The following is a 12,799-nucleotide window of genomic DNA, read 5'->3' on the forward strand; positions in this document are numbered from 1 at the left end:
TTCTCAGTATCACTAAGCTATTTGTCTTGAGATCAAGCCAAATGTTGTAAATCAAATGTATGTAAAACTTTATCCTTTAATGTAGCAATATCATTTGTCTTCATGAAGGTACAAGGCCCCGAGATAGCATGAAATCTCCTAATAAAAACCTGAGAAACAGAACCAAAACATCCTAAAAGTCCTGGATTTATAGATAGCTTGAAAGTACCAAGAACTTGGTCCTTTATTCTCAGTTTTTCTAAAGTACCCCAATCTAATACTGATCCTGGTCTTCACAATATGGGCCAAAGTGTCTAATCGATTGCAGCTATGAGACAATAACTATGAGAGTTATTGTGCTCTTGTTGTCATTGTGTCTGAAGACCCTTACAAAATATCAGTTTAGAGGCCAGAGAGATGATTCAGTGGTAAAGAGCACTGATTGCTCTTGTAGAGGACATGGGTTTGATTCCCAGCAACTAATAACTATCTGTAGCTTCAGTTCCAGGGGATCTGACACCTTCTTTTGACCTCTGCAGCCACTGCATAGGTGCACTTACCTAAATGCAGATAATACACTCATACACATAAAATAAAAATAATAAATAAAATATTTTAAAAAATAAAAATAGCAATTTCATTCATCCATTTTAACTTGAAGAAAGCAAGACATAAGAAAAACTAACTGACCACTTAGAAGAACTCAGATTGGAAAGCCAGAGGCCCAGCCTCAGAGTCCCACTCTGAACCACTTACATTGCCATCTTTTATCTAAGAATTGCTAAGAATGCATGTGGAAGTATGATTTATAAACATTTTATGAAGATTTGGTTCAGAGCTATCGTTTGAAAAGAAACTTGGATGGTGCAGCAGGAAATGCATTCCTGGTTTTTAAATGCGATGAAATGTGTCAAGAAAAGTGGGTGAAGTTTTCTGTGCAGAAAACTTGGAAATATGGCTAGCTGAGCAGAAAGAATGGCATCATACCCCACTTGCCAGCAACCACTGGCTCCAGTTGGTTTACTAAACATGCAGATGCTGTCCCTTAATGTCTATTCTAACCTGAAGCTCACAATAAATAAGAAAAAAACAAAAACCGTAGTCCTCTAAGTTTCTAGTTCTTTGTAAAACTCCAAAACACAATCTCCAATGGACTGGTACTAATTCCTCTAATCATGCCTTGAACATTTCTTTGGCCTATAAGATGGAATAACTAGGATGTAGTAGATATACTTTAAAAGATACCTTCACACAGAATTCAATAATCAAATAATCTCTCAATGTGTTGTGTAATCAGTATATAACATTGGCCAGCAGATCATTCTGGCATTTTTATCGACTTGACAAATGGCTTTATTTAGTTACCTGATATGTTAATGTGCTAATTATTCAATCTACAAAAGAAGGTTAAATTGATGACAAATGAAATGAGCTATTGTGACTATAATCATTAAGTAAATACATGGGACAGAACTTGGATAAAAATGTTTTGAATATGTAGCGCTTTAGTTTTGTTTTTGATATTCCATCATTTAATTTTTCACATAACTGGTATTCTTACAAACACAGAAACCGTAATGCTTTGTTAATTGGTATTTCTGTCACAGATCCTTGTTATACTAATGAAAGATAAGATTTATCATGAGGATTTTCACTTTTTTATTTAACTATTTATTTGGTGCTCCTAAATATTTCACCTCATGATAATTTGATGCTTTTATAAATTTAATTATTCAATATATTTAATGGTCTATATAGAGAAAAAGTTATTTGAAAAACTTTCTGACAAAAGTTGAATATGTATATCCATATAGTTATTTCTCAAGTGAATTCCAACAACTAAAAATGTAGATTTGGAGGCTAAAGGGATGGCTCAGCGGTTCAGAGCACTGGCTGTTCTTGCAGAGGAACTGAGTTCGATTCCCAGAACCCACATGGCAGCTAACAACCATTCATAACTACAGTTCCAGGGGATCCAATGCCCTCTTCTGACCTCTTCGGGCATTGCATGACTCAGGTACACTTACCTACATGTGGGCAATACATTCATACACATAATACAATAACTAAAATATCTTAAAAATAAAAACTATGGATTTGGCCAGCTGCATAATATATTTTTATATATGTCTAAGGGTGAGAGAAGAGCATAAAAATAACTTCAAAAAATCCGTGACAAGCTTTAAGGAATGAATTTAGTAATCATTATTCAATATAAAACCTCTGGTCGACATTCTGATTTCTTGTCTTAAAACCACAGGCCATGAAAATAAATAGTGGAGACTGTTCTGGAGAAAGGAGGTGCCTGCAGTTATCAGCTGTGATTAGTTCTACAGATCCTCAGCTGTCTTGCTGAAATGTGTTAATTTGTGGTTGTGTCTCATAAAATAACTACTCTTGTTTGCTAGTAAGTTTTTCATCACTAAAGCTGAAAAACCATTTTGAAAATAATTAAAGCTATAATCTTCCTTTATTAGCTAGTAAATAGAAGCACCAGAGCTCCGGCACTAATAAGGACCAATCAGAACCAGAGACCAAGATTCCCTCTGCATGCGACCTATGAACTTTCCCTCTCAACTCAGTCATTTATTCCAGATCAGTAACTAGTTATTCAAAAACATGAAATTCAAACTACTTATATGCCGTGTAATTCATGACTCTATAAAACTAATTACTTATTCAATAAGAAATAGTAAATAAAACAGAAGACATTCAAAAACAGCATCTGGAAACAAAATCCTTTTGCTGAAACTAGATTAAACTTTCTCTTCATATGTATTAACAAGTGATATTACTTTACTGAAAACAGTTAAAAGCCAAGATTAATTTGGGAAGGAACTCAAAAATATCTTTGGATCAGATTTTTCTCTACTATTTTTTTTAATGTGGCTGTTAGTTGAAGTTTATAAACAAACAACTGAAATAAAATTAAAGGCTGAGAGTGCACTGCAAATTTGTTGTTTTTTCCTGTGTTTCAAATTACAAGCTCCTTTCACTTCTCCCAGTATGGGAAAAAATATTCAGGAAGGTACATTTCTTGAAAAACCTCAGGTTCCGATTTTAGAGTTGAAATCATTAGAACCTAGTGAAACCTACAAATAGAAAGCGGGGTCAAGCATCTCAAGGCTTGAAGAAAGACACATTTCTCCTGGTCCCTGGGCCTCACATTTATTTCTCTCAATACCTCATATATTTTCTTCTGTGTGGAAGAACCATTGACTTCAAAGGAAAGTCATGCAAAGAGAGGATTTGCAGGGTGTGGAAAGAAGCAGGAATCTGGCTCCCCCATAACTGAAAAAAACTACCCATATGATTAGTGATTAACAGTTTGAACTGGCAAGATGTTAGGATGAAAGACTAAAAGTAATTAATGGAAGGGAATGGTTCTGACTGGAGATTTTTAACTCCTCAAGGACAAGGATCACAAAAAAAAGTACCATTTTCCATTGCCAATACATACATAGGACTCAGATTTCACTCTGACATTCAAGCATCCTCGTTTTTTTTCAGAGAAGGTAACTGCTTACCAAATAAAGACATCAAAAAGGAAGACACTATGATTGATTTAGATCAAAAGCTGGTAGCTGGGAAGCAACATCATAATCGCTTCCCAGGAGATTTAGAAAATAAAGTGATCACTGTGAGGTTAGGAGTCTCCTTCTTGTTCCTCCTCAGGAATTCACTTGTAGAAGCCTCATCCTGGCCTCTGCATCCTCTGTCTTAATCTGCCTTCAACTCTCCCTCTACACAGCAAGTACAGTAACCACATTTAAGTAAAACTACATATGTCGTGTTTGTGCAAAATACTTGCATTGCCTACAACAGTCACTACAGAAATCAGTTCCTTGTGTATGACATTCAAGGCTACCTATCCTTTCCCATCTTAATTTCCAATCACAGGCTATAAGCCCTCCAGTTCAGGGACACAGTGCAGTTGCCCCCAAAAGTGACCTTCACTTGCTGTGCATAGATCTTTCTAGAGCATCACTGATTCGTTTTGTCTCTGCAGTTCAGGAAACTTGGATTCTCCTACTTGGGTATCAATCATGCTACCACTCATCATTTCATACCTGACTTGGGTACCACATACCTCTTAATGCCTAACTTGAAGACTAAATTAGAGAAAATTTTGTTTTGTTTTTGTTACTATTGGCTATTTTTTATCACTTAATGGTTTTTAAAAAGCTCATTTCAGTTGATTTAGCTGTTCATGGCTTCAGTATAAGAAGAAAAAGAATTACACATTTCATTTACTTAGAACTTAGGAATTTCAGCTCTGTTCCTTAATTAAAAAGGGTAACTAAGATGTGCAGCCCTCAGTTTTCACATATAAATAAATCCAAGAATGCAGATCTTATCAGAATAAGTTTTAATTTATAACTCATTCTTAGCAGTTGATCAGCAAATATAGGTTCCTCTTCTATTTGTTCATCTTTGTATTCACCAAGACTCTTGGGCATCAGATACTCATTTAATGCTTTTTTAGAAACAGAGGATTCAATATTTGTTTCTAATGTTGCATATGAGGGAATGGACTTTTATGCTATGTAGACCAGCTCCTATCAGAATGGCTCTGATCATACATAGCAAATGTTTCTCAAGAAACTTTTTAATAGTATCTATGTACTGCCTTCTATTCATAACTGCCTGTCAGCATGTTATAGAATCCAGCAATTTCTAAAAGATAGCCAAGCAAGCAACAACAACAATAAAACTTCTAAATGTTCAATAGTAGATAGGTAAAAGAACAAACTCTCGTTATATATTCTAAGTAACTATCTGTTTCCACTGTGGGGGTTATTTAAAAGAACAGAAGTATCAAAATCAAGAGGCCACCCCAACAAAGGTGGGCCTTCTTTTGATGACAATTATCCACTTCAGGAATTATTCATAAGATATCTGTACTTCCCAACAGGCCTCTCTTTGCCTGCCAGCACACTCTCAGGCTGCTCTCCCTATACTCAGGAAACACAGTCATTTCAACATTAGCCAAAGTGAAATATAATTACAAATGTATGTCTCCTGCCAAACCTTCATAATGCATGCCAAAAAACAAATAGACAATGTCTATGGTCGATCTACTGTTTCAGTTTTCCAAACCGAGCTCTCCTTGCATCAACTTAGATGATTTCAGGTAACAATACTTTAAGACAGCCACATCTTAATCTTCAAAACGGAAGATCAGCAAATTGTGAGCCATGATTTCAACTTAGGCTCAAAATCCCCTAAACTAGCAGTATCTTAAAGAACTCATTTTAATACAGCACATCTTTAAATTAACTTCTTTTCCATCTCCTCAGAAATCTTATCTACACACTTTCAAAGCACCCTTTCCAAAGTGTCTTTTTTTTCCAAAAGGGGATACTTCCAGCACAGGAGAAAGCCAGGTAGGTTAAACATGTTTTCCTTCTTGATGTTTTCAACCCTAGTACTAGTCAGACAAAAGATCTGAGGTGTGATAAATTTCATAGTTAACTTATCTCAAATGATGCAGCCCTTTCTCTGTTTTCTTGTTTTAAAAAGGTCATGTCTGCCATCTGGGCATTTATTACAGTCGTTTATTCCCCTGTGTCTACCCTTGACGTTCACTGCCTTCTCCTGTTGGCACCCCAGCCCAGACACTACAATAATAGTACAACTAAATACAGATGTTTCCTCTAGTTTTGATAATAAGAGAAACCTTTCTAAAGCAGCAAATGAGACCTCAAAACATCCAGGCAATCTGCACTTGTCCAACTGTCTCTTCCTCAACCTGCAAATCAAGGGAAGACAGAGGGACAATTCCAGTGTCCACCCAAGACACGGTACTGTTCCTCCCTGTGCTGCAGTTTCCTGGGCAGTCACCCATGCCCAGAAAGAAGAGCTAAGAAGACAAAGCTTTCTCTTTCATTTTTATAACATGCATGCACTCAGAGCTTACTCTACCGCCACTGAATGAAACCTGGAAACCTCATAATTTGGATCTGATGCTTGACTGAATGACGTGAGGCTGGGGAGCTTACAGAAGATTGTCCCTTGGGAAATGATGAGTCGCTGGTTGTATTGCCATGTTTTCCCCTCTTTAAAGCAGAATCTGTCTTCATTTTTAAACTTGACCAAATCAGCAAAGTTCCAATCAGTGCTAGCCCTTCATTCCTATCTCAAAGTTCAGGATTATTTGGCTAAACGAGGCTGGGGCTGGGGACGGGGACTGGAGGGCTGTCACTGAGAGGATGCTAATTACCATTTTAAAGGTTTTCAAACAGCAAAGGAATGTCAAAAAAAAAAAAAAAAAAAAAAAAAAAAAAAAAAAAAAGAAAAAAAAAAAGCATAGTAAGAGGATTGAAAGCCCTATACCACACATGAAGTTAAGCAAGGATACTGAGACTAGGGCAAAAAGAGCTTGTTAGAAGGCAAGGGCAAGGTTCGCAAGGAAGGAAGAGAGAAAGCAATCACTACAAGAAAACTTACCTGCATAAGGGATGGCAACGGGAAGCAGGAGGAGGTGCAGAAGGACGTGCTGCAGCAGCAAGACCGGCAGAAGTTTGGTCCCCCACATCATGCTTGCGGGACGCGCTCGCCTATCCCTTTGCACAGGATGCCGGGCTGAAAGATTCCTGTTGCGAGTCAGTGCCTAAAAGAGCCTTCTGAGCTGCTTTTTATTGCGATGAGCTAAGTTTGTTGTGTGATTAACTGGAAAGATCTAGGTCTGAACTCCCTCTTACGGTAAGAAACTGTTTAACAACAGCCCTTTACTCTCTTCCAGCCCCTTCCTTTCCTCACTCCCCCCACAACAACACCCAACAGATCCCAGCTCCCCTCTCCAGTGCCCCCCCCCCACTTAAGAAAGAAACTTACAAAGAAAAGGTCACCTGGCCCGAGGCCAGCTTCAATTTGGAAGCCCGAGAGCTCCAGATCCTAGTGGCTCCAATCGGAGTAGGGAAGGGAGGAGCAAGACTCAGCCCAATAGCTAAGTCAAGGCACAGTCAGGGCACCAATTCGCCCGTTTAAACAGGAAAATATATGTGTTTACAGATCTATTTAGGAAAAGAGGAAGGGGAAGCAGAATAAGAAAGGAGAGAGCAGCCTCTCTGCAAATGCACCCCAGCTCCTAATCTGCACTTTGTCTGCTGAAGAAATTCAGGGATGAACACTGACTGGTTCCCTGGGTTTTAGATAGTGAGGGGGAGGGAGGGAGTCAGGGAACAGAGCCCAGGCTAGTCCAGTCCAGGTAAAAAGAGGTCAGGTAAGAAAAGGGTGTGGCCTTGAAGGGTGAGATTAAACAAACCAGCAAAACCAAAGAATACAGATTTTCAGGTCAGAAAATTGCCCTACCCAATGGATTCAGAACAGGTAGTTTTACTCAGAAGTTGAGCAACTCCCAAAACACCAGTAATGTATCTGAAATATAATTTTTAAAATATCTTTTCTGATGTAAATGGTGATGCTTTCTCTTAAAATATCTAAGAGATACTCATAATCCATTGCTTGTCCCTGACAAGCAAATAGACCCTGGTCTAGTCACTTAGTACATACACAGAAATATATATATATGCATTTCAATGTACATACACTGGAAGTTCCTGAGCTATTTTAATTAATAAATAAGAACTGTATCTCTTCTCCAGTTCATTTCTTCTGCACACAACAACAGCATTCCAAAGTCTGAAGGGAGACTAGAAGTGCTTGCACAGGGCAAAGAGGGACCCATTTTGAAGCACTTGCACAGGGTGGAGGGGGATCCCAGCCCTGAGTATCGTATTTTGTTGAGATCATTCCTCAGACTTCTTTTTTTCCAAAAGTTTCTCCTTTTCAACTTGAGGCAGATGCTCAGAATATGTTAGGAAACAGGTTGCTTTCTTTCTGATGGATTTTGAGGAATAGTTGCAGCACCTTCAAATGCACCTCTTCTTCATCCCCCAGAATTGTTACAGGCAATTGCAGAGAAAAGAAAGAGGGAAAGATGGGATGAGGGTAGAGGTGGAGGGAGAGAAGGGGGAAGAGAGGATGGAAGGGAGAGATGAGCTGAGCGAGGGGAAGAGAGAGGGAGGAAGAAAACCAGAGAGAGAGAGAGAGAAAGAGGGAGGGAGGAAGGGAAGGAAAAAAAGGAGGGAAGGAAGAGAAGGGAGGGAGGGAAGAGGGGAGAGAGAAGCAAATAGAGAGGAAGAAAGGAAAGAAGAGGGGAAAGAGGGAAGGAAGGAATCAAGGAAGGAAGGGATAAGACAGTGAGGGAAAGAGAGAAGGAAGGAAGGAAAAGCCCTGCTGATAGGTCTGTGAGGCTGTGGGGCATCTAGGGAAGGAAGATAGATTGTAAGGAGAGATCCTTTTAATGGATCAATTTTATATTATGTTTTCCTATCGCCCACTCTTTTCGTTCATCATTTTTTCCTGTGAAACTGGAAATTTGTCCTTCTGTGTCCAGTGTTCCAAGTCCATTTTACTTTTTCAGAGTCCATTGTACTTTTCAAAAATTCTCAGTTTCAGCGTGTTATTTGTCCATGACCCTAGTTGTCCAAAGCATCTCCAATGCTTGGTTGGGAATAAACAAATTTGTTTTTTCCTTTGTTTTTCTTTGCAAAGCTTTTTTTTTTCCCCTGTAACTTTTATAGGTGGAGTTAAATAAATGTGTTTACTGGTTTTTTAAATATCCCTAGAAAGTAGCATCAGGGCTATGAACATAGCAGGAATTATTATTAGATTTGGAAAGGCCCGGGGGTGCGGTGGGTGTCCTTTGGGCAGTTAATAGTTGCTGGGGAAGATCCATTTTCTTCAGTGTTGTAGTCACTGGTAAGTTAACTTGCCCACACTCCTACAAACAGCCCTAATGAAACTCATCGGGTGAACAAAGCATGGGAAAAAGAAGGGGACTAGCTAAGAAGAGGGAGGGGTCAGCCAGAATGGGAAGGGACAAGAGAAGGTAAGGGGCAAATGTGTAAATATAATCAAATTATATTATATACATATAAAAATGCCACAATGAAACCCATCATTTTATATAACTAACTCTTGCTAATAAAATAATAAATGATAAAAATAAATATATAATAAAATAAGAATAATAAAAATGTTTTAGATTAGAACCAATCAAATCTGTAATAAACCAGAGCAACACAAGGATATTTTCATGATTATGTTGTCATTAAATACAGTAAACACAGCTCAGTCCTATTTTAAACTATATTTTTATTTCTTTATTTTGACAGAGGTTATTTGGTTTCTCTTCATTGAAATCATAGCTACCACTCACTGGTCTTTCAGTACATGCTAAGCATCTAACTTCTCATATTGTTTGACTTAAACCTTAGGCTAAACTTTAAAAAGAATTATTATAATTTCCATATTATAGTCAAAGGTACTTAAGTAAATTGTATTTATTCTCAAGCAAATTGTCCAAAACCCAAAAATAATAAATATTTTGGTGTGAGCTTCAAATGGTCTGGTTCAAGGACAGAATAAACTTCTCTAAGCACCACAAGGAGATAAATTATGTGTTCAGGAGTCTAATGATTAAAGTTAATTTAAAAGTAAAGATATAAGAGATACTCAATAATAACTTAGAAAACCACCTAAGCATATTGGTGCAGCTTATAATCCAGGCTATGTGGGAGGCTGTGAGTATAAGATAAGCCTGTGCAATAGAGCAAGAATCTGTCTCCAAAAATTACTTATAACACCTATCAGTACATAAATAACTTAAAAGCATTCAGGTTTGCAATGAAATATCCAAATTAAATAAATTACTGATATTGCCATAATTTTACCTATCTTCTTTCTAAATCATAATGCTTTCCCCCATCCCACGCTGGTTTACTCCTCATATACCATATACTCCTCAGATATTAACTGTTTTCCATAAATCCCTAAAATATGCCTCTGAAAATTTTTGATGAAATGAACATTTTTGTGAAGAGAATATTTTTTAATTTTTTTGATTTATTTATTTTTATGTGTATGAGTATTTCTGCCTGCATGCATGTAAGTATACAACATGTGTGTAATGCCTGTGGAGGCCAGAAGAGGGCATTAAATACCATGTAACTGGAGTTATGGACAGTTATCTGCCATGTGGGTGCCGGGCACCAAACTCTAGTTCTGTTAACTGCCAAGCCATCTCTCCAGCCACTAAAAAGAATATTTTACATACTACAATTTATGTAATTATTTAAGCACAATAGATAGCCATTGCCACATAATATCATCTGAAATATATCCTAATATTGGGTTCCTTGCATGCAATGTAATTTAGAAGGATTGTATGGAAAAGCATAAACTAATGTACTTTTACAGGTTATACATGCCTTTAAAATACATGCAGGTGCTAAGAATATAGCTCAGTAATAGAGTGCTTGCCCAGCATGTATGAGGCCTTAAGTGAAAGAAAGAAAAAAAGAAGAAAGAAAGAAAGAAAGAAAGAAAGAAAGAAAGAAGAGAAAAAAAGAAGGAAGAAAGGAAGGAAGAAAGAAAATATAAAAACCACACATATAAAATACTGATCCATAATAAGCTGATCTTGTGATATGATCCTATGATCTCAGACACTACTGTTTTTCGATTACGGGCAACTCATTTCCTTTATTAAGTGCATGGCAAATGCCATCTGCCATTCTGTTTTCTGCTAAGCCTTCTTTAGATTCAGATTAGACATATGTCTAGTTTTAAATCATATCTGATTCATTTATTCACTTACTACATTTGTTAGTAATGGATAATTTTTCTATCACCAAAGCAAGTTATTATGTGCCAGATACTGGGCTAAATACTTCCTGAGTATTATCTGACTCTTCATTCTTCCTTTAGGGAAAAAATGGGGTAAGATATATGCATTTAAGAGGCATATATTACTACTGTCACTGACCTACAAATAAGGAAATTGAGGCTTATGTAAAAGTAATTGTTTAGGTTAAACAGTTAATAAAGCATGATTTGAAGCCACCAGCTTGTTAGATATGAAGTTATTATAATCAACAGCATGTCCCATTAAGACATTCTACATAAAGAGAGTCCAGCATGCCTTCCAATTTTAAATACGATTTCCACTTAACTGATTTCTTTAGTATTTACCCTGTACCTAAGCAATCTTTGATGTTGTTTTTCTTTCCCTCTGGTTTCTCATTCCTTCCCCTAAAACCCTTTTATTTTCTGTTTTTGCCTTCTTTGTGGTCATTTTTCACCTGTAGGCCTCACCTCTCAATAATTGATGATAACTCCCATTTATATAGGAAATACTGCAAAATTCATCATTATTGAGAATCAGAAAATATTTTAAAACATAAAGCAGAAACAGAAAACAATGTGATGCAGCCAAACAAGATGCCAACCGTATTTTGAAATTATTGAAAATTAGAAACACCAATGCACCTCTCTAGATGTGTACTGTCAAACAGGGTTTCCAAAAACTTTTATTTTTATTTATTTATTCATTTTTATTCTTATTTTATGTATATGGGTGTTTTGCCTGCATCTCTGTAAGTGCATCCTGTGCATGCAATGCCCATTGGGGCCAGAAGGGAGCGCTGGATCCCCTGGAGCTGGAGTTATAGATGGTTGTTAGCTGCCATATAGGTGCTGGGAACCGAGCCCTGGTCCTCTAAAAGAGCAGCCAGTGCTTTTAACCACTGAGTCGTCTTTCCAGCACCTATTGTGAATATTAAATGTAAGCTAATTAAAAACTATTGAGGAAAAGAACTTCTTCCATTATGTCAAGTGGCCACTGGTATGATTAGCAACTTCTATAGTGGACAATGAGGGTGGAGAACAGTCCTATCACTGTGGAGAGTCCTAGGCTATGTTGTTGATTTAGTCTAAGATGATTATTGAAACTGTCACCTAAATGTGATTATGAATTCAGACAGAGAAGCAAGCCAGTAGTGAGTGATGCAAAAATCAGCAATAATCACAGTAACAAAAACACAAAGAACAATTCAGAGGTGTTAAAATTGTATGTTGAATCATTGTAATTTGAAGTCCTCTACTTTTATGCACTATTTTATATACTATAAACAAGGATAGCTGCTTTATTGAACATAAAGTAGCAATGACAGAAAATAACTCATTGTTGGGAAGATATGTTTAGTTCTCCACATAAGACACAAGTCCAGGGAACATGATCATGAGAAAAATGTTTTTAAATAGCCATTTTTCACAAAACACCTGTCTAGTAAGGAATGTGATACAATCCATACAGCCAAGAGGTTTGAGAACTGAGAACAAGGCAAGACTTTTGTGGTTTACATAAGACAAAATGGCATAATTGGAAGCAAGTGGCAGGATTTTAGGATGAATTATAGACTTATGGCAAAGTTGATTTTCTTAATTAGTTCAATATTGATGATTCACTAAAAGGACTCTAATGGTTACTTAGTCAGATCATAGACTCAGCCACTCCCCCATGACTCTGGCCATACCCTCAGGAAATTTGTTGCAGAATTTGTGGTGAGACCACAAGGCGGCATCCAGGAAAATGACAGTTTTAGAATATCATCACACGGTAGGATTGTCATGTTCACAGAAATAACAACATCACTGTTTCTCTAGAAACTTGTCATATACACTTCATCTGAAATAATTCTTCATGCAATTCACTAATACCTATGAAGCAACAATGCCATAGCAGGTATGGAGAGACTCTTCTATAACAGGGCTTCAGCCCTGCTTGCTTTTGGGAGTAGAGAGAAGATAGGTGTTGAGAGCACAGGAAATCTGAGACGAAACTAAACTCCGATGCTGCCTTTTCAGTTTTCTTTCCTGAGTCACAAGGGAGCATTCTCTGGATCCAGGGGGCCTAGTTAACTAACACTCAGCACCTTGAGCTTAGAGGCCAGCTTTTATGTGCTTCCAGGTG

General features: G+C 37.3%; 1 protein-coding gene across 5 annotated transcripts in view; it reads right to left on the reverse strand.

Moving 5' to 3' along the window:
* Hgf (hepatocyte growth factor) overlaps positions 1 to 6,905 on the reverse strand; it is a 76,916-nt gene extending 70,011 nt beyond the window's left edge. Inside the window, exons 1-2 of one of the 5 annotated variants that reach the window (XM_008828989.3) lie at positions 6,817 to 6,905; positions 6,430 to 6,564 (exon numbers count right to left, since the gene is read on the reverse strand). In XM_008828989.3, coding sequence (XP_008827211.1) covers positions 6,430 to 6,520 — 91 coding nt within the window. In that variant the 5' untranslated portion in view covers positions 6,521 to 6,564; positions 6,817 to 6,905. Of the gene's footprint in view, positions 1 to 6,429; positions 6,773 to 6,816 lie in introns of those variants that run through there. The other 4 variants (XM_008828990.3, XM_029561552.1, XM_029561553.1 and 1 more) reach the window with 4 other exon arrangements.
* Positions 6,906 to 12,799: the final 5,894 nt, after the last annotated feature.

Source organism: Nannospalax galili, unplaced genomic scaffold (assembly GCF_000622305.1).
Source record: "Nannospalax galili isolate Female #2095 unplaced genomic scaffold, S.galili_v1.0 scaffold973, whole genome shotgun sequence".
Taxonomy (NCBI): domain Eukaryota; kingdom Metazoa; phylum Chordata; class Mammalia; order Rodentia; family Spalacidae; genus Nannospalax; species Nannospalax galili.